The 27,066-nt window shown below is 35.9% G+C and overlaps 1 protein-coding gene across 1 annotated transcript in view; it reads left to right on the top strand.

Moving 5' to 3' along the window:
• Positions 1 to 5,683: 5,683 nt before the first annotated feature.
• Positions 5,684 to 27,066, top strand: part of PTPN4 (protein tyrosine phosphatase non-receptor type 4) — a 72,461-nt gene continuing 51,078 nt past the window's right edge. The window contains exons 1-9 of the mRNA XM_086466186.1: positions 5,684 to 5,845; positions 12,620 to 12,727; positions 16,493 to 16,535; positions 16,633 to 16,711; positions 20,653 to 20,697; positions 20,941 to 20,993; positions 23,198 to 23,318; positions 24,421 to 24,508; positions 25,674 to 25,762. Coding sequence (XP_086322312.1) covers positions 5,708 to 5,845; positions 12,620 to 12,727; positions 16,493 to 16,535; positions 16,633 to 16,711; positions 20,653 to 20,697; positions 20,941 to 20,993; positions 23,198 to 23,318; positions 24,421 to 24,508; positions 25,674 to 25,762 — 764 coding nt within the window. The 5' untranslated portion in view covers positions 5,684 to 5,707. The remainder of the gene's footprint in view (positions 5,846 to 12,619; positions 12,728 to 16,492; positions 16,536 to 16,632; positions 16,712 to 20,652; positions 20,698 to 20,940; positions 20,994 to 23,197; positions 23,319 to 24,420; positions 24,509 to 25,673; positions 25,763 to 27,066) is intronic.

The following is a 27,066-nucleotide window of genomic DNA, read 5'->3' as shown; positions in this document are numbered from 1 at the left end:
ATGTGATATCCCTCTTTTCCAGTGCATGTTTTCATAAGAGTTTAATAAGTGGCCATACGTAGCTTTACAGGGGTATATTGTTTTCCTTAAGTAGAACGAATTTGATTATATGTTGCAGATAATTAATTAACTTACAAAAGAAACAAGATCTTGATAGAGCCTAGAATCATTAATGATGCTGTTGCCTCGCTAGAAGTCTAGCTTGAAACTTTGCACCTGACGACAGCAAGGTGAAATGACCCAAAGTTTACATGTCAACCTTCAAGAATTGTGGATACTTACCATTGTTTGGACAGCAGAAAGCAGGAAGAAATGAATGAAGTATAAATAGTTGGAACGAGTTCAAGATTGTAGTGCATGGTCGATTCACTTAAATGAAAATGCATTTCTACTCTGATTTTATTTATATGGAATGTCCTGAATCTGTGTACTACATAAGAATAGCTGAAAGCTTTTAAAACAAATTTTTGAAAGATAAAAAATTTGAACTTCCCTCAGAATAGTGCACAGTCAACTACAGTTTAGCATTTTCAAACTTGTTTTGGTTAAAACATTTAATGTAGTTTCACTAACACGTTTTCAGTAAAGGTATATGAAGATGAGTTCTAGGTGTAACTCAGTGTTTGAGATACAGTATCTTGTATTCTCTGTTTAAATCTTCAAAATTGTCTTTGTACTTTGAATAATTTTTTTTCTCCTAATTAGATTGTCTGGATACTTTTAGTAACCATGGAGTCTGCAATCTATTTAATGTGTTCAAGATACATCATGTTATAAGGATGTGGGTTTTCTATGAGCCTGGGCTACCTTCCCCCCTCTTGTAGCAAATTAATATACTGTGTTGGACACACATCAGCAGGTGGGCTACGGTGGAAATACATGCTTTCTGGGTTGCTAAAATACCAGCTTCTAAACAAATGGAAATCTGGCAATGCATTAGCTTCTTAGCAGCTTTAGATTAGCCATGAAAAGTGAAATTTCTCACGACCTTGCATGCACATACTGAACTGTGCTAAGGTGGTTGTGTACAGTACATGATGCGAACTCTCCTCTTAAAGAACTGCTTTACTTCAAGTCAGCAAATCAGTTGTTCTCTTGGATAAATTAAATTTCAGTTAATTACATTCTTAACGAACTGCTTATTTATTAAGCTGCTTAAAATTGGTTAGTTTATTGTAAGCCCAAGCAAATTGCCATTTTACTGTGTAAGTTTACATAAAAGAATAGAGGATGCCGAAAATTCACTTATGAAGCTTCTGTATGCTCTTTAATGCCCTAACCGAGCCAGTATTGCAGGAATGTTCTGTCCTTTGATAGGGAACACTCCCTAGAATTGCTTCATCACTTGAAACCAGAGCTCAGGCAAGAGACGTACAACTTAGTCCTTCCACAGACCTCAGCTGTACGTGGAGTTTCATTGCACAAGTTCTGTCCCAACAGTTGCAGCAGCAGCAAGTGCTTTGGATTGTTAGTTCAAGTGTCTAAATATTATGTGCTTAGCAGAAGACACTGAAAAATTGTAAGCAGAAACCTTCTTCATATGCAAAGATTAATCTGATTTGAATCCAATTTAAATAATCCACTTGCATATATAGAAAGATTTTAGCGTAAGTGGCCATGGCACTGTCCATGACATGGATATGCACACACAGTAGTACCTTGCTTAAATTAACCTGCTATTTAAACTGTTGTTCTCAAAATTATTTTTTTTTTTGGTTGAATCTCAACCTTTTGTCTTTACTCCTGTTTCTTTTGGGGCTGTGTTTTACTTTGGAGCTTGAAGTCAGTCCTTTATTTGTTCCATACTAACTTTAGCTATAATTTTTTTTCATTGCAAAAGTTTGCAACCAACATAGCTGAATTTTTATCAGTTTTGTCCTTTTATATATCAGTATTTGCTGGGAAATCAGGTAATTATGATTTATAACCTCATAAGCAATAGCCAGCCATCTCACTATTTTGCTATTAGGTTTTCAAAATATGTAACAAGAATGGCAATACCTTGTCAGGAGAGATCAGGTTGCCTGTGTTCTTGGTGCATGTATTTCTGGAAGAAAGGAGTAGTAAAGACGATGTGGATACAGTTTGGGGCCAATTATATGATAAAGCAAGTGCGTCGCAGTAAGACCAGTAATTGCAGGGTCTGTCTGTGCTTAACAGCTGCATCCTTTCTGTATGTTCATATGCTGATAGAAGTTTGAATGTGGGTTCTGTACACGTGATTGACCAAACAGCAGTTACATGTAATAGCCCTGGCAGATCTTAGAAGAGGGGGTATTGTTGAGAGTGTGTGATGGTGAAGGCGTTTTAACGTAATCCCTACATACTTACATAGCTTCTCTGCTGGCATACGGGGAAAGAGTAGCTTTAAATGTGGTTTGCAGAAAATAGTCTGTCTTTTGTCACCTTCCTCTCTATTACTGTCATGGCTGATGTATTTCCATTTTGTAGAAGTATTTCACGATTTCAGTTATTAGTTGTAAAACTGTATTCTGTAGTTGCAAAAGCTTCTCAGTTTCATGGAAGAAACTTGTCTACTAGAAGATGGCTGTTCAGGCTCCTATGTGTTGTATGTGGGACGTGGAATATAATGCTTCATTGCCTAACCTGAAAGTTCAAAACGTGGTTTCCTAAGTCCGTGAAGAACACATTGATGCATGACTGATGTCCAGCATGGTGTGAGTATGAGCTCCACACCAGGAAGCACCAGATTGCGGAAGAGCATGTGAGAAATATCTTTGTGTGTTCTATTTGTTTCTTCCTTCCTTAAGGAGGCTGAGAAGGCATTGCCCTTCAGGTCTATGAGCTAGATAAACTGTTGTTATGACCCTATATAGCTGGTCCTGTTTCCTTGGTGAACTCATAATGAGAACTAAAATTGCCTTCTTTCTTGAATTTGACCTTTTATGACCGTGTATATACATTGAGGAAGATCTGACTCGCTGTCTGTGACTCTTCAGTGTTTTTGTTTGCTTGAAGATCATCTGTGTTACAGTGAGAACCTTGCTGGGTGCGCAGGTTGGGTCTGTCGAAGGACACGGTGAATTGTTGCTTGGTATTAAAGAATTTTGAGGATCCCTGAGAGCAGATTTTCTCCTTGCTCACTCTTACAAATTTGTTTCTCTGTTTCAAACCCAGAAGTTTTCTGTCTAGTTTAAAGCAGTGATGAGAAAGGAATAAATACTGTCAGTTTTGATCAGCAAATAAGACAAAAATAGGGGAGAGAATAAGAGGCAAAGGTGAGATTTGCCTTTTTCTTCCCTTAAAGCATGACAGTTTCTGACCTTTAGCAAGTCTTTTTTTCTTTCTGCTGCAAAACTGTGGGTGTTGAGTTAGACCGAGCTCGCTCCCAAATGTTTTTGTGAGGACTGCAATACTTGTTTGGAAGCTAAACAGTCCTACTTTGTGCACTGGTGTTTGTATTCATGGGAAGGGACACTCAGATAACCCTCACTGTCTGGGTTGATTTGTCATTTATTCCAATCCTTGTAAAATATGGCTGTCAAAGGGTTGTTCTGTGATATGGATAAATTGTTTTTATTCAGATCGCATGCTTTTCTGAAACCTTCTTTGATTCAGCTCAAAGGCAAAAACCACTCTGAAGTCTTGGCTATAGTTATTGGTTGTGTAGCTGCACTGATGAAGATGCTGATCTTTATGCCATTATGGCTAGTAAGGTGATTGGCTTTTAGATGGTGTCTATGTGACAAAATACTGTTTGTGACATGTTATGTTGTTGGCTCAGATCACTGCTATGAAGGCTCAGTTCCTGTTCTTCTCTGTTAAAGGTTTTCTTCTGCTTTTTATTTTTGAATCTTGTAGAAGAAGTAGCAGAAGCAGCCTCTTCATGAAGAGTTGTCAGACGTGTACTTTCTTGTTAGGCTTTGCTTTGGAGTTTTAATGTTTGCAACTCAATCTTTCATTATTTTATCATTAAGAGAAAGTCATGAGTTTAGCTTGCAGCTGGTGGTTTATCTGGTATCTTTACCCTTTCTCAGTTTGTTATGTTTAGCAAAACAAAAATAAACTTGCTGTAATTCTACACGAATACAGCGTTGCAGTTCTGAAGCCAAAGTGACTGAGTAGCTCAAAAAGCTGTCTGTAAGGAAACAAGTACTTTTTAATCTGAAAATGCTGGTTAAGTCAAAACTGAAACATTTTGCAAGGATGAATTATCAAAAAGATTTATTTATTTATTTATTTATTTTTTATGTCTGAGATGTGTGGTTATGCTGAAAGAGCTGAAGACATGCTCTAGAAAAAATACCTCAGGGATTTTTAGGGCAGTCACTCAGGAGGTTGGCTGCAGGTGGTGAGAAGGTCAAACTGCAAAGTCCCAGCCCTTCCTGATAGAGGCAGCTTGGATCTTGGTCTTCCACTTTCCCACCAGGGCCTAAGTATCTCAGCTATCAATTATTTAGGAGGGGATTGATCTTTTACTTGTTACCCCTATGCATTTGTGTATGTTGGAGCAGAGGTATCTCCTGTGATCTAGGCAAGCTATCTAATCACTGCTAGGATGTTTGCTGTCCTCTGCTAAATTCTTTTTTTATCATGATATACACCACCCCCCACCCCCAAATAGGAAGCAAACATTTAAATGGTTTTGAAGCCTTATTCGCAGAATAAGGGAAAATCAATCATTTTATATTCAGTTTTGAGAATACCTTCTTTATTTCGCTACTTTAAGGTATTTGAATTTTCTATCACAATATATTGTCTACTTAATTTATGAAACTTTGTTTTTTTACACCCTTGTCAATGGATGTAGAAATACTTTGCTGACTGTGTAATTAAGTGAATCACAGGCCCTGATCCTGTGAGGTACTTAAAGTACTAGTATCGTTGTATAGGGCTGATAGCATCAGATGTGCACAGAAGTACTTTGCTGGACTGGGGTTGCGTGATAATTGTTAGAATCTTAGTTTTGAAAAGTGAAAGTCACATTTCAATGCTTACATTTTATTTATCAGCACGTAACGCAGGGTTTAGACGTGTGTTGGCCACAGTTCCTTATTTGGAGAATAAGAATTGCTTGCACTTCCAAACTAGAGATGTAAATGCAGTCAAATTGAACTAGACCAAAGATTCAGTAGTTTGACAAACGTTTATCTATTCATGTTGTAATTTAAAAAAAGAAAAGCAGCGCTAATGTTTTTGTTGTTGCTACATATTCTCGTGTCTAATGATTTTACGTTGAATGCACAGGCTTTGCGGAGTAATGCATCAAAGTTTCTCTGTATTTGCTGTTTTCTTCCTGCTTTTTCTCTATAAAGCTTTTGGTGTAAGCATTTCTTTTTTGCTGTTTTGCACTGAAATTAATTACTTAATTGCCTCTAATATTGGAAGTCTAGTAACCATGATGCCGAGCAATTACAGTGCTTTTTGAAGTGAAAATGCTGTTCTGAATCCTAAAAAAACCAAACCACTCACAAAACAACCTTAAAATAGAGAGGGAGTGGACAATGGGCAGACAGTAAAAGAACAAGTATTTTGGAATAAGGTTGTGTTGTAATTTGTAAGACATTGTTTTGTTACTGGATACTATGAATTCAGTACTCGTTTTTCTTTTGTCTGTAATGGAGTTTTATAACAATGGACTTGCTGTGTGTTGACCTTTCTTTGAAGTATGATATTCCTGTATTTGCATTTTTTGATCTTTTTCAATTTTATTTTTGTTTTGCCTAAAGACCCTGTGCGGACAGTAATGACAGCACGTTTCCGATTGCCTGCTGGCAGAACCTACAATGTACGAGCATCTGAGCTGGCACGAGACAGGCAGCATACGGAGGTGGTCTGCAACATTCTTCTCCTGGATAACACTGTACAAGCTTTCAGAGTTAATGTAAGTAATTTGCTTATTGCAAATCAGTATCACTGAGCTTGCTTTTCTTTGCTGGATTTGTATGGCTAGAGTTTGCCTTTCAAACTAGTGTTAAGTACACAGAATAGAAGGGGAAGTTCTGTTCAGGCAGGCATGCTTGGACATGTACCTACTAAGTCACTGTGAATTTAGTCATTCTGGCATCCTCTATAGTACTAAGCCATCTTCATTTTAAAATTGAATATACAAAGCATAATTTATTTCTAGTAATTCTCTTTGTGGACTGAAGTTGTATAGTGGAAATGGAGGGCAGTTTTGCCACTGAACTGAATAAGGAGTAAGCGCTTGTTTTGCTCCATTCTGGTTTTTGCATTTTGAGTGTAATGGTAATTCTTCTCATAACTGTGTAGCTAACTGTGTTCTATCATGTGTATGGTTATATTTGGTTACAGCTGTCATCTTAAAGTATCTCTTTGCTTTTCGCTTTTCTCAGATTATATTCTTGTTCTATGATTTCCCTTGCTTAAACTCAGCACCTTCTAATGCACTAATGAGGATGGCAGGAAAGAGAGTAGGAATCTGGCTGCTGAATGCAGAGGACTGTTACCGGGAAATGTGACTAGCCTGGAATTTAAAATAGGTTATTCGTCAGATTTTCTAATCTGTAATCCTTGATAAGGAGTTAAAATGTAAATGCTCATGATTTTGTGTATATACTCACACAAGTGCAACCATTTCATTTGGCTTCTTGGGGAAAAAAAACTTACAAACAACAGGCAAGGACCTGACAAGAAAATGTTAAAGCATTTAAAGTGATCTTTGTGGGAGAAGAACCGGAACTCAACAGGAAAGAAGCTGTGAGGTGTCCTGGGGCAGGAGAACTCAGCTTTTACTTTATAAGCTATAGAATTGATTATTTGTGTGGAGAAAGGTTGAATAACGTGATGATGAAAGTTACAGGTGGCATGATATTGACATTTTTCAAGAGAAAATTGAACTTCAGTGAATTGAGTGAAGGAGTACCTCAATATCAAGGCTGTGGGATTTCAGATGGGAAGTGAGGGAGAAACTGAAGCAGTTCTCAAATCCATGTGAACAAGTTTAATTTGGACCATTTGAAAAAGTTCTAATGCTCAGTAGTTCTATTGCATTCTGATAGCCAGTGTTCAGTGAGGATATTGATACATTTTAATCTTTTGGGCAATATTTGTGCGAGTAATTGCATTTCTCTATTCTCTAATCAGGTGGTTAGAGCCTGTGCAGCCTGCATCTGCCTATCAGAGAGCAAAGTCTGTTATCTAGCAAAACTTGCAAGGATCCAGCATTGAGTGGCTTAAGGCTTAGAGGTAGACTTAGTGGTTATTTGGTTTAGATACTTCAATCGAGATAGAAGGTTGTAGGATGTTATCTTAAGGAATTCTTGTAGCTCATTCAGGAGATATTTAACTTTTTGTGACTTCTGAGTCGTTAAGGGTGATAATTTTGGATGATGGAGCTGGGGGAGGGATGACCAAAGACTTTAATTTATCAATGTCAAGCCTCGTTTCCTTTCTGGGATCATTTCTTCTATATCCCCTTTTCTCTACAATATTCCACTGCTCTTCTGTATCTCTTACCTTCTCATCCTCGCTAGCAGTTTCTTGGTCTATACTGCCTGCCAAAAAGCAGTATGTGCAGAAGGTAGTTGGAGGCAAAACATTAAAAGTGCATGAGAAATTATTGTGTTATTTGCTTTGAGGTGCATGAGTTTTCCATTAAAATATCTGTTTGCAGTTTTTTGTTTGTTCATAAGAGTTGGCTAAAATAAGGAATAATTGTTTTACAATAGGTATGGGAGATTATGCTGCTTTTTGATCTAGGTGTTCTCAAAAGCTGTATGTTCTTAGAGGATGGTGATGCCTGTCTAGAGTAGAATCACCAGTTATAAATCCTCAAACATCTATTCTGTCTCTCCCAAGAAAAATTTATGTAATATGTTCTCACCGCCTCCCTAGTGTACTAAATATTTTAGTTGCATGGATCACGCTTTACTGCTTATACAGATCAGCCTGCAAGTTTGACTATTAAAATTGAGTTTAAGGAATAAAAAGTTCCTTGGTGCTCAACATTTTGATCTCGGGTCTCAGCCTCAATCTGTTTTTTTGTGTTGGGTTTGGTTTTTTTTTTTTTTTTGTTGGTGTTGTTTTTATTTTTGGATATTTTTTTTTTCCAAAAATAGGGAGTAATAAAGTATTCAGTCATAGCAAATGTATGCTAACCTACACAGTATTCAGGTTTTCAGGGTTTATAGCTGTGTTTTACTTTATTGTGGTTGGCACAATACTTGGCAATAAATATTTATGGAATTGTTTTCAAGACAGGAAGAACAAAGATAACATCAAATAAATTAGCAAGTTTTTTTTCTCCTGGTGATTGCTATAGGTATTCTGTATGCTAATGATTGTAAAGCTTAATCATCTGGAGTATGCAGCACTACATTAATAAAAAGTACTCAAATGGTATTTCTTCTCCAACAGCAAAGTGCTGATCACAGGCAACGTCTCTTGATAATTTATGTGACATGTTCTAAGTTCACAGTTCAACCAGGCTTTTCCATTGATCTGCAAAACAGGCATTCTTTGTGCTAAGCCTTACCTCGTATAGAGCGTATCAAATCAAATCAAATAATCCCTGTGGATTGTAGCCAGACAAAGGTTGTTCTGGTTGCGGGCAGAAGAATCAGTTGGAACTAACCTGTGCATATGTCTGAAGAGTAGAAATCCTTTCTATAAAATTCTGTGCTTACCAACTGAAGAACTGCTCCTTTGGTGCTGAAAAGCATACTTCATAGAACGCGTAGCTGGAAGAAGTGAGGCTGACTTGAGTTAATAACATGATCAGGATGATTTGCAGTATCGTAAGCCTGCTTCTACAAGATCAAATTACTTTAAGTGGTTTTAATTAATTGTTTAAATACCTCAAATCGTATCTTTTTCTGACTTAGTTGTATTCCCTGAAAGCCAGTACATAGATATGGAGATCACACTAAACTTGAGGGAAAACTGAGTCAAAGTATTTGGGATGAGTCGTTCTGTGAGCAAGGCTAGTGCGTTAGCAGTCACGGACAAATGTTTCAGTTATGATCTTTTATTGTCTCAGAATTCTCCTCAAACTGGATGAATTTACACTAATCGAAGTAAAATCTAAAAATATGTAAAATAACCTAAAATAAAAAAACCCACGCCAACTCCCCTGTAAGTCTAGAAGTGAAAATTTTCAGTAATTTAGTCTTCATCATTACTTAGTTGCTTCCATTTTTTTCTTTGACCAAAAAAATAATAGCTTGCTTGGAAACTTTTTAGAGCAAAGTAACTTTTTGCAGAGTTAACATAAGCTGTAGAGTGAAAGAGACAGCAGTGCAGTGCTGGCTGTTGGCGCTGCACTTGCCTGAGTAACAAAACAAGTACTGCGGAGAGATTCCAGTGTTGTCAGTGAAGGAGCAGCACAGCCTCCCACAGACCTGTGAGCAGCAGAGCCATCTGACCCCCTCCAGGAGAACCTGGGACCTGTCGTCCTGTTCCTCTGCCATCAGAAGTCCAAACGAGTTTAGACTGACACAGCACCAATATCTCCTGGTGCATGCGTAGATGTGACCAGTTCTGTAGGCCAGCAGCAAAACCAGAATGTCGGTAGTATAAATTGGGAAGATGGTGGTAGTTGGTAAGCAGGCATTAAACCTATGTAACTGCAGATGTTTTCCTAAATTTTCAAACATGGGTGTTTGTAAACAGCTAACAATCATTTCGTGATTAGAAATTGATGTGTATATATCTAGTGGTACTAGATGATAGATGCTTCACAAAGTGCAGCTAATACATTGTTGTTTAGTGTTGATGTCAAATTTGTTGTGAAAGGCCAAAATTTGTTAGACATTTTGCCTCCAGCAAATACTCATAGGTAGTACGCGTAACCTTCTAATATTCCGGTCCAGGAAAAATGTTGATATGTTTTGTATCTAACTGCTGCAGTTTTGTGTTAGTTTCTATTTTTCATGTTTTTACGTTATTCCCTATTTTAAGAGGAAATATGAATCTTTAACTTTATCTGTAGGAATAAAGCAAGTTTCTTTCTATGCTAATCCACATTTATGGTTTTTTTTGCCTTTTTTTATTAAAAAACACCCCCAAAAGGAGAAACTTCTTAACATACTTTTTATAATTTATAGCAGCTACTCAGTGATTATGATAGTATTACAAATATTCTGGACCTTTCACAACAGGCAGGATTGTGACCTTCACCTGCTCTGGCAAGCCGCAACGTCATTGTATAAATAGCAGAGATAAACCAGACCTCAGTCTAACCTTACTAGATGCATATCTTTATTTTGCACTGAGAGTAAAACGTTGTGATCAAAACAAATATTTCATGTTGAAACTAGTCTTCTCTTACAAATTTGCTGTTATGTTGCAGGAGAAATACCTTCCTTGTGGTCGTGAAATGACTTTCTGTATTATTAAATTAAAACTGATCAGCAAGTTCAAAGCTCTTCTGTTAGGAAACATCTATTCAGATATCTAAGAAACAGTATAAGTTCTCACATTTAGGTTGGAAAAAAGCTGCAGAATTGTTATCTGCATGTTATTTGGGGAAGTAACATGTCAGCTGTCATAAATGTAAACCTAAACTTGGGTTCCAAATGTCTTCCATTTTCTGATAGTTACTGTTACAAGTTCTTAGTTTTGTGTTCTGATTTAAATCTACGTGGGGAAAAATGCCAAGAAGCAATTAGTGTTGCTGTATAATTTTAAAGTTAGTTTTATTTGTTGAAAAAATTGTACTGATTGCTGGTTTATTTCAAAATATATGGGAAACTCCTAATTAGTAAAAATGCAAGTGCCTGGTTTTGGGTTGTATATAGAAATTGCCTTATGCATATATACTGTTGTGTATTTATTATGTTAACATCTGTTTTTTTCTTTGCTTGTTTTTAGTTATTGGAAAGTAAATTTTTCAGTAGTGAACTTTTTAACAGTAGTTCAGTAGTGAACATTTTTAACTAATGGTGCTCCTACTGGCCGTTCATTTCGTTAAGCATCAAGAAATTTTCTTTGCATGATTTTTTTTTTTTTAAATAAGATCTTCTTTGAAAGTAAATATAGCAACTCTTAGATCACTTTAACTTAGCCAAATTTATATGGGACCTGAAATATATTCCTTATGTAATTTTGACTCAAATGCTCAGAGCTATGGTTGTGACTGTTCTGCTGAGATCATTTCAAGCATCATTTGTTGAAACCAATTTTCTATTTTTTTTATTATTATGAAATAAATTATCAGGCTTTGTGGAGTTCTTAGCTCCCAATAAATGGTTTTGACAGTTTACTCAACTTCACTGTAACTTCAGCTGAACAAAAAATGAGTTTTTATTGGATGCTCTGAGATGTTAACAAATGTCTGAATGTGATTTGTAGCTTTTTCTCCTGTATGGATATTAATGAAATTCTTGCGACTTTGTTTTGGTCTTTTAGTGTTACATACTTCTGTTTTAATGGCTGTAAAAGTAAACTGTTGTATAATCTCTATGAGAAATGAGGTCATTTGGGAGCAGAACAAGAGTTTTTTTGTTTTAAAACTTTAAAAGTATCTTAATGCCTAAGTAAGTAAACAAGGCAAAATGTATCAAATTCACTGTAGCATCAATAATACTTGGCACCTGGAAGATTATCAGAAGCTTGCTTGGTGCCAGAGAAGTAGAAAATCTGGGTGGAAAATGTGTCAATCATCTCTTTCATTTTTTTTTTTGTTGTTTGACAGTTGTTCTTGCAGAATTTTTCCTCTTCTTTTGTACTTGAAGAAGCTATGACATTTAACTTCCTTGGGAAACTCCCTTCAGATTTCACAAAATGTATTTATTGAGTCCTGTCATAATGGCACACTCAATGTTTCCGTTACTATGTTGGCAGTATTTTCAGGTTGGGCAAAAAATTGCTAGGTACCAGCAGCTACAGATTCTTTTTATATCATTTTGAGGGTAAGATCTGTCCCTGTAGTAGAAATCAAATTTGTTCACTTGTCTCTGAAAAGCAATTTTACTGTTATTCAGTTCATTTGAATTAGTTCATTTAGAGTGAAATAGATAGAGAGAATTCTCTCATCTTTGAGAGAATGCATTTAACTGACACTTCTCTGTCAGGTATTTGGCTGCTTCAGCTGTCTATGCCATTTTACTGTGTGAACATTTTCAATATGCTGGTTCATTTAGATTCAGGTTTAGATTTTCAGATAAAATAAGTTAAGAATAACTTGTACAGACCAATGCTTTTAAATTCAGTGACCCAAACAAGGCTACAAAGTTCTTTTGTCAAATCCTGCCTTTCGCCCCTTTCGCCCCTTTCGCCCCTTTCGCCCCTTTCGCCCCTTTCGCCCCTTTCGCCCCTTTCGCCCCTTTCGCCCCTTTCGCCCCTTTCGCCCCTTTCGCCCCTTTCGCCCCTTTCGCCCCTTTCGCCCCTTTCGCCCCTCCTTTTAAATATCAAATTTGGCTAATGAATAGGTTTCAGGAATAATTGTGTAGCTAGCTGAGAAGTGAGACATTCTTACTGTCAGAAGATGACAAAGAGGAAAAATAATAATTCCTTACATGTGTTCAAAGACAGATGAAGCTCATTTAAAAATAGTGTTCCTAAGTATCTTTGTGATACTTAAAATTTAGTGTGCTAGAGCACATCTGAAATAATGTGTATGTGCTCTGCCTGCCTGAAGTCTGTGTGTCCAATTATATATTGTTCATTAAAAAATACATATATTTGTTCTCTGCAGAAACATGATCAGGGACAAGTTCTATTGGATGTAGTCTTCAAGCATCTCGATTTGACAGAGAGAGATTACTTTGGTTTACAGTTGGCTGATGAATCTACTGACAACCCTGTAAGTTGACTCTTTTATAAATATGATTTTATAAATCGTAATCATGTTCGTCATTGTAAAAAGAAGCAAATAGAAGCCATTGCAATATTGTGGCATCTTCTCCAACTGCATCATTTGAATGGGTTTAGTATCGCCTTGTAGTTACGATGAAACTGAATGTTAATAGTTACAAGTGTGTAGTAAAACATTGAGATCTGTGCTTATGAAATAACACCTTAAAAGGGTATTGCTTGTTTTATTATATCTGTTTACTAGACTGCATGATCCTTGTCAGCTGGGATAAGAAGTAGTAACTCTTTTTTTTTAAATCTGGATTTTCTTCATTAGGACTAAAAGTTCATGTGCTTGAATTGAAAGGAAATTCCGTAGGACTGAAGCTTGGTAAATGGCTAGTAGAAACTAAGAGATCCAGCTTTAATGTTCAATGGCTGTAATAGTTACAGCTGTACTGCTGAGATCAGGATAGCTTGAAAAATGCTTCTTGAATACTTTCTTTGATAGGTCTCAAATGTTCCATACTTGTTTTAAAGTGTGGTTTAACTAAGTATTATGTCTTATAGTACCGTTCTTTACCTAATTCCCATTATATGAGTGTCACAGGGATCGGGTCTAAATTTATTTCCCAACTTGTGTGTCAAAAGTCATTTTTGTTCACAAAATGTGCAGAGTGTGATCTAGAGAGATAAGTGACACTGTAAAGTGTTAATTGTTCAGTAACTAAGGTGAATTTCAGAAGAAAGTGCAACATTCTTTAAGTGCAGTTTTCGTCTACTGTTGTTTTACCATCAACAGTGACTGTTCTAAATAGAAGGAATACTTTTCTTTTATTTTACTAAAAGGTTGGGTTTTTTGTTTTTAGTTATTTTTAATGTCTTTTTTCTTTTTAATGTAGAAGAGGAAGAAAGAAGTCACAATACAGCCATAATTTTTCTTCTGCCTGAATAGTGAACTACTTCCATTTTTCTTCTCCAGAGCAAATTATTCTTTTTCTAATTCTGGTTACATTAAGATTATTAATATGACTAAAACTATATCACACAGTTGTAGATATTTAGCAAAGTTTTCTTTTGTAACTTTGTGGATAGTCCTGTTAAGACATCAGCAGGCTGGCCTTACTTAATCTTTTTATTCCAAACTTTGTTTCCAGACTGAAAAGACAGAGGGATGCTGTAGAAAAGGCTGAATTATTTTAAAGACGTATTTAATTGAATATCACTCAGTATTTTACTCAACAGTCAGAAATTTGTACTGTTCCTCCTTCTCATTTATTTGGCTTTCCAAAGCTTAGACCTCTAAGCTCTCTCTTTTTTTAGTTTATCTGTCTGGAAGCAGCTGAACTCAACACTGTAATAGAAGGATCTGGTTAAGAGTTAGTCTGAAAGAAGAATGACTTCACAGCTATTTGATATAAACACATGCTTTAAAGGTTTAGTATTCATTGACTTCTAAATATTTGGCTTTTCAGCACATATCTAGTTGCCATGAAAACGTGTCAGAGCTGAATAGAAATGTTACCAATATTAGTCATGTAAGCTTGAAGAATTTATGGGTTTGACTAATTTCAGTTTTTGATATCAGTTTACTTTTACACTCAGTTCATTTGGACAAAGAAAACAGATTGGATTGACAAATACTCTAGTTGTGAAATAACACATCAGGATATTACTAAGATAGAATCAAAATGGCAGGAGATAAAGGGGATGGGGAAAAGGGGATTCTGCTAATTGAGCGCGAAACCCCTATCATTGTGCCTAAACATGGATTTCATAAGCTGCACAAGCTTTATGTTTTTGTATAATATTAATGTTGTGGTAAAAGTCAATGCAAGAAAGTGCTAATGCTGTGTACAGCTGTAGTGGTGTATTTGGCCAGGGTCTGGGGCTGTGGGTGCCTAGAGCTATGCTGAGAAGGGGATATTGGCACATAGTGGGAATGAGGGTGCAGCGAATACTGTCAGTGTGGGTGCTGGAGCGCCTTTGGCAGGAGAAAGTGAGGCGGGGATCACTGCTGGGGGAGGCGAGAGAGTACAGAAATTACTCTCCAAGGGACTGGGATACAAACTTCATGGATCCCCAAATCTACCTGCCTCTCAGACTTACTGGGATTTAAATGTACTTTTGCCTAAGCCTGTCAACTTCAGCTTCTTTACAATATTAAGTGCTTTAACCCTCTGCAGTTTCCCAGACAGAAAATCACCTTTTGCATTTGGATCCAGTGATATCAGTTGAAAGCATGAATATGGCCTGTTAAACATGGTTCAAAACAAAGTTACTCCTCTGTGGTTTCAGCTATGCAAGTACATACCAAATTGATCTTTACAACCAGGAGGAAATGTAAATGCAAGCTTTTCTGCCAGGCATTTCAATTCCAAGTTTTCTGGATTATCTGCAATCTCAAACAGTACTTCCCACCAAAAAAAAAAAAAAACAAACAAACCGAGGATTACCAGTCGGATCTGTGCATTTATCAGATACTTAAGTATCTTTCACCATGTCTCAAAAGATTCTTATATAAAATTCATGTGAATCCCTGGCTGGAGAGTCCTTTCTTAAGCCTTTACATTTAGTCTTACAAGTTAATAGATCCCGTGTGAGGTATTTTTGACATAATTACACTCTTTGAGCTGTATCAAACAGTTTCTTTAGTTGCTCTTAAGTCATCTACTACAAGGATACAGTATTTGGATGTAGTCATCATTAGTTGTTATTCCCACTGAATAAAATTACTCAGAACTAACTTCAGATCTGTAGTGTGTGTCAGATAGCTCAGGTGCCTTTGTGTGTCTGCTTTCTCCTCCCCACATGAAAAAAAAATAAGCCCAGTGATAAAAGGTGAGGTAGTTGCATGCCATATGGAATTAGGTCTCTGTCACATCATAGGAACTGTGGCCATATAACAGTTTCCTGAGGCTTGTGAGCTTGCATTGCAAGGCAGGATGAGGAATTGAAGCGTGTTTATAACACAGATAGACTTAGGAGTTAACTGAACTACGCTGGTATGTGCAAAGTCTGCTGGGTTGCTAATGGGGAGTGGTTTAAACAGCTTGTAGGGCTTTCCAGAGAACCGTATTTCTATCTGAGATTTGCAGTGTGGATTTTTATGAAGATCTGTCTGTGTTTCTCCACAGCAGCCTTCTCCCATAGACATGCTTGAGATTGGGTGCTGTTTGGTAAAACTGTTCTGTAGTCCTTAATCCTATAGGCTGAGTGCTGAGCCTCTGGTTTCCAAGATCCCACTTAGCAAGTTAGGAGAGGTGACGCTCAGGCTGACAATTTGAAGAGAATCTGGGAGCCAGTGGGATCACTCCCTGGATGTGTCCAACCTGCAAAATGCAGTGTCAGAATTACTGGAACTGGTTTAAACAAATTAATTTCTGAGTTGGGTAAATTAGCCTGCTTATAGCTCTTCACTGCCACAGTTAGTTCACCTAACCTAATCAGTGTAAAGAGTAGCTGAAGATAGTTAAACACACGATAGTTGAGTTCTAACCTCTCTCGGGCTCGTGTAACAACCAGAGAACCAAGTCATAGTTGAGTTAGCACTGTTGGAGACTGCTATCTTGACAACAGAGGTTAATCTCAGGGAAGGAATAACAACTGTTGATGTCTTTCCAGAATCAGTAACAAGACTTTGTATGCCAGTAAGGCATTTTGGTGAAAGTCCAAGTAAAAAGTAATAGAAAAGCAACAGTCTCTTGATGTATAGGGCTGTAATTTGTACTTTTTTGTTTCTCTAAAGTTGGTGTTATAATTTGTTTCTTTCCAGAGGTGGTTGGATCCAAACAAACCTATCAGGAAACAATTAAAAAGTGAGTACATGTATGTATTTGGTCAATTCATATATCATTATTATGCTGTTTTTCCAGGGTAGCCTGATTAATTAGAAATAACTTTTCTTGGCCGTAGGAGGGTCTCCTCACAGTTTGAACTTCAGAGTTAAGTTTTTTGTAAGTGACCCAAACAAGCTCCAAGAAGAATACACAAGGTAAGTCTAGTTAGTTTATCAATAAAACATCTCGCTAGAAGGTTTATGTTTAAGGGGAAAATGATCATTAATTTTTTTTTTTAGGATATAACATGGAAATTTTCTTTTAAATCCTTTTTGTGTTGTATGTGCGAGCTTCTAATTTTTGCCTAATAATTACAGATGTGAACTATGCTGTTGCACCAAATCAATATAACAAAAAGCCTCTGTGAATAAATTTACAAATTTAATGCAAAGTGAAGTAACTACATGAAGAAAATACTACCAAGTAGGAACAGAAAAGGGAAAATAGAGAAGAGAGGAAAAACTTAATCCCACTGTTCACCAATGAGTACAAATTTAATTTTATCCTTACTTGTGTTCTCCTTTGTGATTAAAAAAAAATCCCTGAGCTTTCTGCATTTTTTTTCTTGACACCCCGCCCCCCCCTCATTTTTTTGCTTGGCACTAATAAAATTAATATCTGTTTGTATGGTTGTAGTCCTAGCTTGAAGCATGTAAGCTTATTTTGATAGCAATGTGTTGAAATCTGTTGAAGAAAATGCTTAGTGTGAATCAGGATTGGAGGCTTGTGAGTTGCAATTAGTCCCTGAAGAAATGCCTCAATTTTCAGTATTCTTAATTAGTTGTGGTCCTCTACATAAGTGGCATGATTTGACAGATTGGAATGTTTGGATGTCAGCCACTCTGAAAACAGGTCAGCCCCGTTCAAAAAAAAAAAAATTAAATTATTAAGGATAGCTTTAAAAATGCAAGTAGCAAAACTGTGAAAACTTGAATCCGCATTTATTTATATTTCTTTTGATTTGTCATATTTTGGACAAAATTTTACACACATCTATGCAGACAGAATTTAACAAAAATGAGTCCCAGAGATTCTGGAACGGGCTTTGTTTTACTGAAATATTTACTCTAGGAAAATTTGGCAATTTACTACATCAGAATAATGAAAAATGTGTTACTTGAATTAAAAGACAATATGTAATACTCCTAAGGGGATCGAAAAAAACAGTAAATGTTGATCAAGATGAAGTAAACAATAAAGAAAAGAGAGAACTGTTTACTTTTAAATGTTATGCTGTAAATACAAAGCTATAAATACAGCATCCTTTTAGAGGAGAAATAATGTATGGTTGCTGTATCTAGGTCAGCTCTGCCTTTTTTGCTAATAGGCCTAATTGCCCCTGAGAAAACTCATTTGTATTTGGAATTATTATAAAGAGAGAGTTGTTATCTGTGGGGTATTTTGGAGTGAGGTTAGGATGCCGTGTCACAAATATGGGGTTCTTTTCTGTATCAGTATTTCCCCCCTTAAAAGAAAAGAAAAGAAACAGAGCACATGCTTCTGAATTCCAGCTGAAGCTGAGACTTTTCAAAGATGCTCGTTTTTTTATGAATTTAATGAAAATGAATGAATTAGTCGACATATGAGGCAGTATGAGTAGACATCAGGGAAAGGCTCTGTGCAAGCTCCTGTCTTATTAGATCTCTGCAAATTCATGTAAGGGAGACGGGTTATGAATGCCCCAGGTCAGGAAGGGTCAGTGGGAGCTCACCTTGTGTTGGACAGTTTAGCTTTAGGAACTTGTCTTAGTAGGAAATGAAACTTCGTTAGTTCTGCCCATGGCAGAAAGACTTGCTTATTAACGTTGACTCCAGTTAGCAATAATTCTGTCTTACCCTTTTCTAGATACATCTATGTATCTAGAAGATGAAAATGTTGTAATGCAATGGTACCTTCATTGTCTTAGCTGAATTTGTTGTGCAGGCTTTTTCAGATCTACTTTGCTAAAGCTTCAGTTGATTTCCTGTTTTGCTCCACAATATGTGGGGCTTCAGTGTCCAAACCGGGAAGTTAGCTAACAAGCCGTTAAGTTCACTGTTTGCTGGAAACAGTGGACAGAACCCTGCTTAGTGTTCCTTAGTCATGTGGTCCCTTAAGTACCATGGAATATTTCTAATGAAGCATTACACCAAAAAAAGTAAAATAAAATGAAGATGCAGCTGCACATACAGAATGTTTTTGTCTTACATTTTTACAGCCATAAATGTTAACAGGAAAAATAGGAAAAACTGATTTGTTCAGTGTGTTTGTGAAGAGATGCTCAAGCTGAGCATGCGAAGCATATCCTTCTAAGATACGAATTTTAGCTTGCCATTTATTGCTTTTTTAATATGTAAAGAAATACTGCTTTATCTGTCTCTTTCTTGGTTTCTATATACATTTTAAGGTGGAAAATGAAGTATTTTGAGGTCTCTAAAGCCTGGGTAATGTCTCAGTTTTAGCTTCTTGAGGTTAATACCTTAACTAAGCTTTTTGCCATTCTGGTCAGTTAAAGAACCTCTAGGCGGTTTTGCGGGAGTTGAGCACGTGGGCTAGCATCTTTGCTTGTTGGTTTGCAAGTGTTTTTCCTCATTTTCTTTCAAACCTGGAATGTATTACCTTTCCACTGTATTTAGCTTGTACATGTTTGGATTTCTGTGTGTGTATTTGTAAATGTTTGTTCAAATCTTTAAAGACTTTCTACTTTCTAAAGGCTACACAATTCTGAGAAGTCATATTATGTGTAATGAAGTGATATGTTTTGGTTTTGATTTAGTGTAAGTTAATATTGGGAGATATTTAATGTTCAGTTTCAGTCAAACTTGAACTAGGTGGTATTGATAAGGAATTTTGATGAGTGTTTATAATGAATGGATATGGCTGACTCTACTTTGGAATCAGAACTGTAAGAGGGAAACCCGATTATTTTTATAGTAATAATAATGGAGGAGGTCCCAAAACATAATAAATTTATAAGAAAGCAGGAGTGATGTTTGAATTTTCCACTCAGTGAAACTTTTTTTTTAAGTAAAAAGGCATTAGAGCCTAAATTCTACAACTGCCTTTATGCTCTTATAAGCAGTTTTTGCTGAAAGTTGAAGCTTGTGCTAACATCCTGCCATCTCAGCAAGTCTTGTTTGTTACCCCACTTCGGTCTCTGTGTCAGCAGAGGTTTGTAGCAGGTGTGATTCACCTCTTGATATAAACATTTATACTTCTTTGAAATTGTCCAAAACCTTTGAGTGAAATACGAAGGAACTAAACTGAATGAACAAAAGATTCCTTCTGAGACGTTAACAAAATATTTGGGTTTTGTTGGAGAAACAAAGGAAGTGATTTAGAGGGAAATCTGTTTGCGTTTTCGGGTTTGTTGGGGTTTTAAAGTGTTTCTGCTGCCACTGTTTGGAGGGAAATAGTTCTTGGTTTAAAGTGTTCATTTGTTCCTTTCGCTGTTTCCATCTCCTTCCTGACTTGAAAGAGTGGGCATGAGAAGGCTAGATGAATTTCTAAAACAAGCTTTTCTCACATCACAATTAAAGAAAACTACAGAATTTAAGGGAAGTCAGTCGGAAGGTGTTTGACATAGTAGAATCCACGACTTTTATTTAAGACTGTAACTCCAAAATACTAAGAGTAATTAGTTTAATTTAAATGAAAACAGAGTACTATCGAATACTCAGTGAGGTAAATTAATTTTATCTACCTGGAGTACAAATCATTCGTATTAAGGTACCTCCATACACAGATGCAAACTTCCAACTTTAGGTTGCCGTATTGAATAGTTCCGTTGTTCACACTCATTCATCGTGAAGGCCCTTCCTTTTCCTTTTTTTAAAGTTTAAGTTCAACATAAGTACTGGAAAATAAAGCAGGTAGAATGTGAAATTTGCAGCCTTTTAGTGAAATATAATAGATAACTTCATAGCCTGTAACTAGTTTTAATTTACAAAGTTGTATTATTATTTTACTAATCATAGTTTAATTTCTTTCCCAAAGGACTTTAAGAAACAGCATGCAAAATGTAAAGTTTTAGTTTTGCACTAACTGAAAGCAAAATGTATTAAATTGATGGAAAAAAATTTTAATTATTGTGTTTTTGTTTGTTTCTTTAAATAAGGTACCAGTATTTTTTACAAATTAAACAGGACATTCTTACGGGAAGGTAAGACATTTGTTGTCTTAAACATTAAATGCAACTTTGGTTGAGAAAATGTTAATGATGGGGGATTTTACCTGTAAAAGTAAAAGGATCTTTAAAATAAATTACTGTTTATGCAAGTAGAAGTGTTTATAATAGTTATCTGTCCCATTTGTTCATTGACTATGAAAGATTAGGATTCTCAAAATAATCAGTTTCATATGAAATGTGTAATTTTATTTATTTTTCATCTTAAAAACAAACCAGATTGCCCTGTCCTTATAATACTGCTGCTCTTCTGGCTTCCTATGCTGTTCAATGTAAGTATAATAGTATTCATGTACTTACTAGTACTGAAATATATAAGAAGTAGTGTTGATTAATTTATAAAGCGTGTAGTTTGTATAGCGTTGTATTGTGATATTTGTGGATATGATGGTACTTTTCTCATGACTAAGGAAATACGGTTGGTTGTTTTTTCTCCCCCAGAATGTTTTGCTGAATTAGATATGGAAAAAATACTGATAATGCTCCCTGCTTTCCTTCTTTTAAACCTATGCAGTTAAAAAACCCCAAAACAACGTTCTTGTATTTCTTTGTGTTCTGGAGTAAGAGGTTGGGGTTTTTTCTTGAGAATGATACTAAAGTATTTTTTTAGACACTTACCCATTTTTGACATACCATACAATGAACCTCAAAATAGGTGTGGAAAAGGGAATTCTGGTCATATACGGCTAAAAAGTCCAATAGCCGTATTGTCAATTTTAAGCCATCCAGTGAGCAGCTAAGTCTTGAAGACTGGGATTTAGTCCTCTTCCTCTCTCCTCGTTTTCCTTCATAAACTTAAACTGTTCAGTGGGAAAAAAAAAACAACTCACAACAACCAATCAAGAAACTGTTCATCATTTAGTTCTTGAAATTCATGGTGGTTTTATAAGCAATCCTGATATGTTCATCTATATTCATGTGATTTTTCTGCTGTTAGAGATACTTATATCTACATTTAGTACTATGTATACTTTGAACGTATCAGAGAAATATTGTCCATGTTCGTCCTTTCAGGGAAAAAACGTAATGTTAATGTAATGTTTTATGCATAGTTTTGAGAAGTGGTCACATTTTTCCGGATCAGTCAATAGAGCAATGTCTGTTAAACAAAAGTCCCAAACTCCAGCTACTTGGAACCAGATACATACTGTAGCGCTGTCATGCTGTAGGGATTTGCCTCAGATGAGGTGATTTGATAATGGAACAGGCGTTATGAGCAGTTGATAACATTTGGAGCTTTTAAGGATGCGATAGGTTTATTTTTCAAAGGTATGGGTATGTACATGTTGTAGTTACGTTTGTATATGAGGTCCCGCTGCCCTTAAGTTCTTCAGTGAGCAGACCTCTGTCTAATGATTTTCTCTGCATGCCTATTACTAAGCTCTTTCTCTGTTTAGTTCTTGGGATTCTTTATAAATATAAGTAAATAGCAGACATAGATCTCAGACAGTCTTGTATTCTCTGTAGCAGATTTTAGCAAAGCATACTCTCTGAAATAAAACCTGGTCCCATTTTCCATTTTTAAAATTATTTTAAATAGGATCTGTTTCTGGTGATGCAAGTGCCCTCAGACTTCTTTCCTACTTTCCCTTCTCGTGCTTATCCTCCTGCTCTGAGTGCCTTCATCCCTCTTGTCAGTTCCTCCATGCCCCGTAAAAGTGTCGGTAGGGCTGCCCAGGACCCCATGTTGTGCTGTGTTGCTGTGAGCTTTCCGATTTTCACATGTTGTGTTACTTACCTGTCACTGTAGATCTGTTACGTGGATTGCAGATATTCAAAGCTGAATTTTTTGGGTTTATAGTTAGAAAGCCTTAAAGCCTGTATTTTTAGCAAATGTTGTTTGTGTGGTTTTTATTCTGACAGTACATGTGATTTTAATTCTTATAATTTTAAGAAAGTGTTATAAATTATGTAAATGTACTTTTTAGTAGTTTCAAGTAAAGTAGTTTCAATGTAGGTGTATGTATGTGTACTTTTTTCCGTACATACCGTTGAATGTGCAAAAAAATATTTTTCTAATGCTTCTGGATATGTTTTGGTACAGAATGAGTTGGTGTGTTTTGCAGATCTTAATGAAGAAATAGCAATTGTAGTGTTAAAAATATATACATTGTGTAGTCATGTGAAAGCAAGCAAAGATAAAATAAAAAGAAAAAACAAATACTTTGAAGCATATTACTTAGTGCTAGCCATTATGACAGCATTTATGAATTAATTTGTGTATTAAAAATTAAACTCTTTATTATAAACTTCCTTCATAAGTACCTACTCAAAGCTCTCTTTAAATGGTCTCCATGGTATTCACTGAGAACGTGACTGTTTATTCAAAAGGGAAAAGGGGAGTTCAAATGTCTTCTGTATTTTTGTTTGCTGTAGATAATAAAGTACATGGGAGCAGACTCTTGTGAATTTGGGGGCATTGCACAATGCCAAGTACACCAGTGATAAACAATAACCTCTCTTTTTAATATTTTAGCCGAGCTGGGAGACTACAACCATTCAGAAAACTTGCCAGGCTACCTCTCAGACTATTCTTTCATCCCTAGCCAGCCTCAAGACTTTGAAAAAGAAATAGCAAAATTACATCAGCAGCACATGTAAGGATTTACAGCAGAAGATAGTGACTGACTTTGTCAAATCCTGACTGCTGGTGCTGTGCTATTATATAAAAAATGAGTATTTTGTCTTAAACGTTTCTGGGTTTTTTTTGGTTTTGTTGGTTTTTGGGGTTTTTTGTTAAGAGTACATTTAATGTGATTTTTTTGTAGATTGTCTGTATAATAAGTACCATTGATACTCTGCACAGATAGACTATCGATGACAGAATGATAGGGGAAAATAACTGAAAAATTAACGTGTTAAGGTACACTGGAAACATTTGTGTGTATTACATAGGATATTGATTTAGCAGGATATAATTTCTTTAAGGGTTTTTTTCGGTCTAAGAGAATGCTTTCTGCAGAAAGGCTTTGTTTTCATGGTGCTCTCACCAGTAAACAAGAGTTGCTTTAGAAGTAACAAAGTCCTTTTCTTTAGTATCTGCTCTTTCCTGTGTGCAAGTCTGACCTTTTACTAAAGAGGAAAAGGCAATGAAGCAATGGAAAATATTTTTTTTTTTTCCAATGTTTAATATTGTGGTACTTTTTCAGTGATGGTTCCTTGGTATTTTGGAACTTAAGCGCTTTTTGTTAGAGTTAAATTTAATAAAATGTAAGCTATGTTTATAAAAAATTTGCTTAATTAACGTGTTGTTGGCTTTGGAAACTGCTGAATGTTATGTTACATTTCAGTCAACGGCTTAGCAAATTCTGTTAGGTGGGGTGAAGAAATTAAAGTGAGTTGATGGTAATTTAAACTTTAAGGGTGAGCCTTGGAAAGAAATTACTGTTATCAATACAAAATTCAGGACTGCAAAAGTAATTTTCAGATTCTAGAGCGCCACATACATTTAAATGATACAGTGCATTAGAAATAAAACGTGTGCATTTGCAAGCTGTGTTGCAGCCTTCTGTCAAGACTTTGTCTATGTGGAAGCACAAGGTTTTATTCCGTTGAAAATGGTGGGTTACAGTCTGTTTATGGTCAGAAAGGAAATTGAGATTTCAGGGTGGGTGTAGAAGTAGTAAAATGAATGCAGATCAGGGAGCCTGATGTGAGGGGTTATGTTAGAATGTTTCTGATTTAGCTTCTTTCTTTCAGAGGGTTGTCTCCTGCAGAAGCAGAGTTCAATTATCTCAATACAGCACGTACCTTAGAACTTTATGGAGTCGAATTGCACTATGCAAGGGTAAGTTTGGATGAACTAGTATTGTGATATAAAAATGGATTCCTCTGAGATGTATGGAAAAATAAATATTTCTTTTTAGTGAGCCTTCCTGGCTGCTGCTTACAAGAGAAAAAAATGAAAATAATATTATTAGGTGCCTAACTGCAATTTACCAATTTCAATAGCCACTATTTCACTCTAGTGAGGGTATTTCTTTGCTTAGCTTTGGGCTTAGTTATACATGTGTTATTCAGGTTGAGCCTTGTTGGCCTGAATGCCAGTTCAGTTGGCTACTGGTAAATAAGGAAAATGTACTTGTTGAATGTACTTTTGATATTTAAGGAACTGTCAGCTTTGAAAAAATATTTCGTTTGGTTCAGATTAGAACCAAATTAGAAATCATTATATAATATGAACTGTTAGTGTAAGGTGGGTGTACTATAACTTGGAATAGTGTCAGTTTTCTCCGGTAAAGCAAGTAGCTTGAGATCTTGACTCAAACAATCTTAGCCTGTCAGTACAGTGCTACCAGTTCTGCAAAGCCTCTGAATATAATTATTTTTAGTAACTAAGTTACCTCTGGTTGTTAAATATTCTTGTCGTACTCCCTAAGGTTAGAGAAACTTGCAGTAGAATTTGAAATGTACTCAACTTCACTGCTGTCCGTATCCTGCTGTTGTTGAACACATATTGAGAGATCTATAGCAGGTGTTTGCTTAGAGTACAGAGATATTTCAGGAAAAATGTGCTGTTTAAATATGCTTACAATATTGTTTGTTTTAGAATCTCTCTGTGTTCTGAGATTGCAATTTCTTTTCACGTAGGAATTTAAGTTGCTGGTTGCTTTTAGGGTAGCAAATGCCAAGCCAGTCTGTTGGTGCTGTTATTCATAATAAACTGCTCGAATAATGTATATTGTGTGTTTCTTCAGAGTTGGTGGAAGACAGAAGATCTAACTTAAGAAATGAAAATTCTGTGGTATCTTATAAAGAACTCAGAGCAAACATTTGGGCTTGTCCTAAATAGGAATATATAATTTAATTCTTACTTGTCTTATTAAAACACATTTCCTTCCATGTTAATTGAGATCTGTTTTCCTGTGGTATTTGTATATTTAGGGACAGAGAGATTGAAACCTCATATATATTCTATTGTTCTTCAAGTAATTTTCTCTTTTCTTTTAAAGGATCAGAGTAACAATGAAATAATGATTGGAGTCATGTCAGGTGGAATACTAATTTTTAAGAACAGAGTGCGAATTAACACCTTTCAGTGGTAAGGACAGCTGTTTAAGCTAATGTTTTTGTTTGGTATTTCAAAATATGTTTTTACCACTACCAGTGTCACATGCTTTAAAGAAAGACTGAAACTTAGTTGTAGCATATAAGTTGAAATTATTTACCTCATGCTGTGCTATGGTTCATTTTATGATGGGGTTTTGTCCTATTCTGCTTGCTGTGATGATAAATGATTCTGATGTAAACTGTAATGTGTTTTAACAATTTTTTTTCTTCAGGACTTCAGGAGTTTGTAAGCATTCTTTATGTTTACTTAACTATATAGCCAGGGCCAGTGTTATGGTCTAGCTCACAGTCTTTAAAGAGACAGCTGAACTTAAAAATATTAATCTGGAGAGTGATTGCTCTTGCTTGTTTTGTCACATGTAACTTAATTGAGCTCTGTGTGTTTAATGTGGGTATGGCACTGAAGGATAACTGAGGTGGAACATTTAAGATATTGGCATCTCTTCATCCATAGATAACCATTTTCCTAAGGACCAAAAAAGTGCATTTATTGCAGAAAATGTTGTCATTTATTTCTCCTCTTAACTAAAATAGTTTTTAAAGCTGTTCTGTAAACATGGAATTATCCTCATTAAATATGTTACTGTAGTTATCAGTCTTCATAAGTTGTGATCCTGTTCTTACTCATACAAGAAGGGGAGAGATCTAAGAAATCCTGTTCTGCATTGTAACTTCTGAGTGCTGTATAGAAGTGCTCTATAACTTCTCTAGTGCTCTATAGAAGTTATGTCGCCTTCCCTAATGCTTTTTTTAGTTCCCTCAAAAGAAACCTTCCCTTGCCTGCTTGGCATATGCTTGGACAGCCTTACTTATTACATATGTTTTTGAGTATGCCATAACAGCATTCTGAGTGGGTGAAGTCAGCTGAATAAAATTATCATAATAGACATTAGCTTACCAGGCACAAAAGCTGTTTGCTCTAGAAAAATTATGAAAAGTGTTGCGTCTTCATTTGCTGCTGATGTTTGTGCTTGGGCAATGCAGCACTGGACTCTTCTAAAGTTCTTGGCTGGTCTGTCATCTTCATACAAACAGATTAGATAGATTACCACAATTGAAGCTAGAAAAACTTGTCTCTGAATTCAAACTGATATGAGCAGTTGAAATCCTTGGGGTTTTGTTGTTTTCTGTTAGCACAGGGTAACAAGATCTAGTGATCCTGAACCCTTTGCAGAGAATCAAGATGTTAATCACAGTCTTGATCTTTCCTGCAACCCAATGAATTTCTGAGACATTCTGATGCTTAGTCTGTAGTTTTCTTGTAGGATGTTACAT

This window comes from Leptosomus discolor, chromosome 5 (assembly GCF_034619465.1).
Source record: "Leptosomus discolor isolate bLepDis1 chromosome 5, bLepDis1.hap2, whole genome shotgun sequence".
NCBI lineage: Eukaryota > Metazoa > Chordata > Aves > Leptosomiformes > Leptosomidae > Leptosomus > Leptosomus discolor.
Note: the sequence above shows the minus strand (reverse complement) of the source record. Positions and strands in the feature narration are given on the sequence as shown.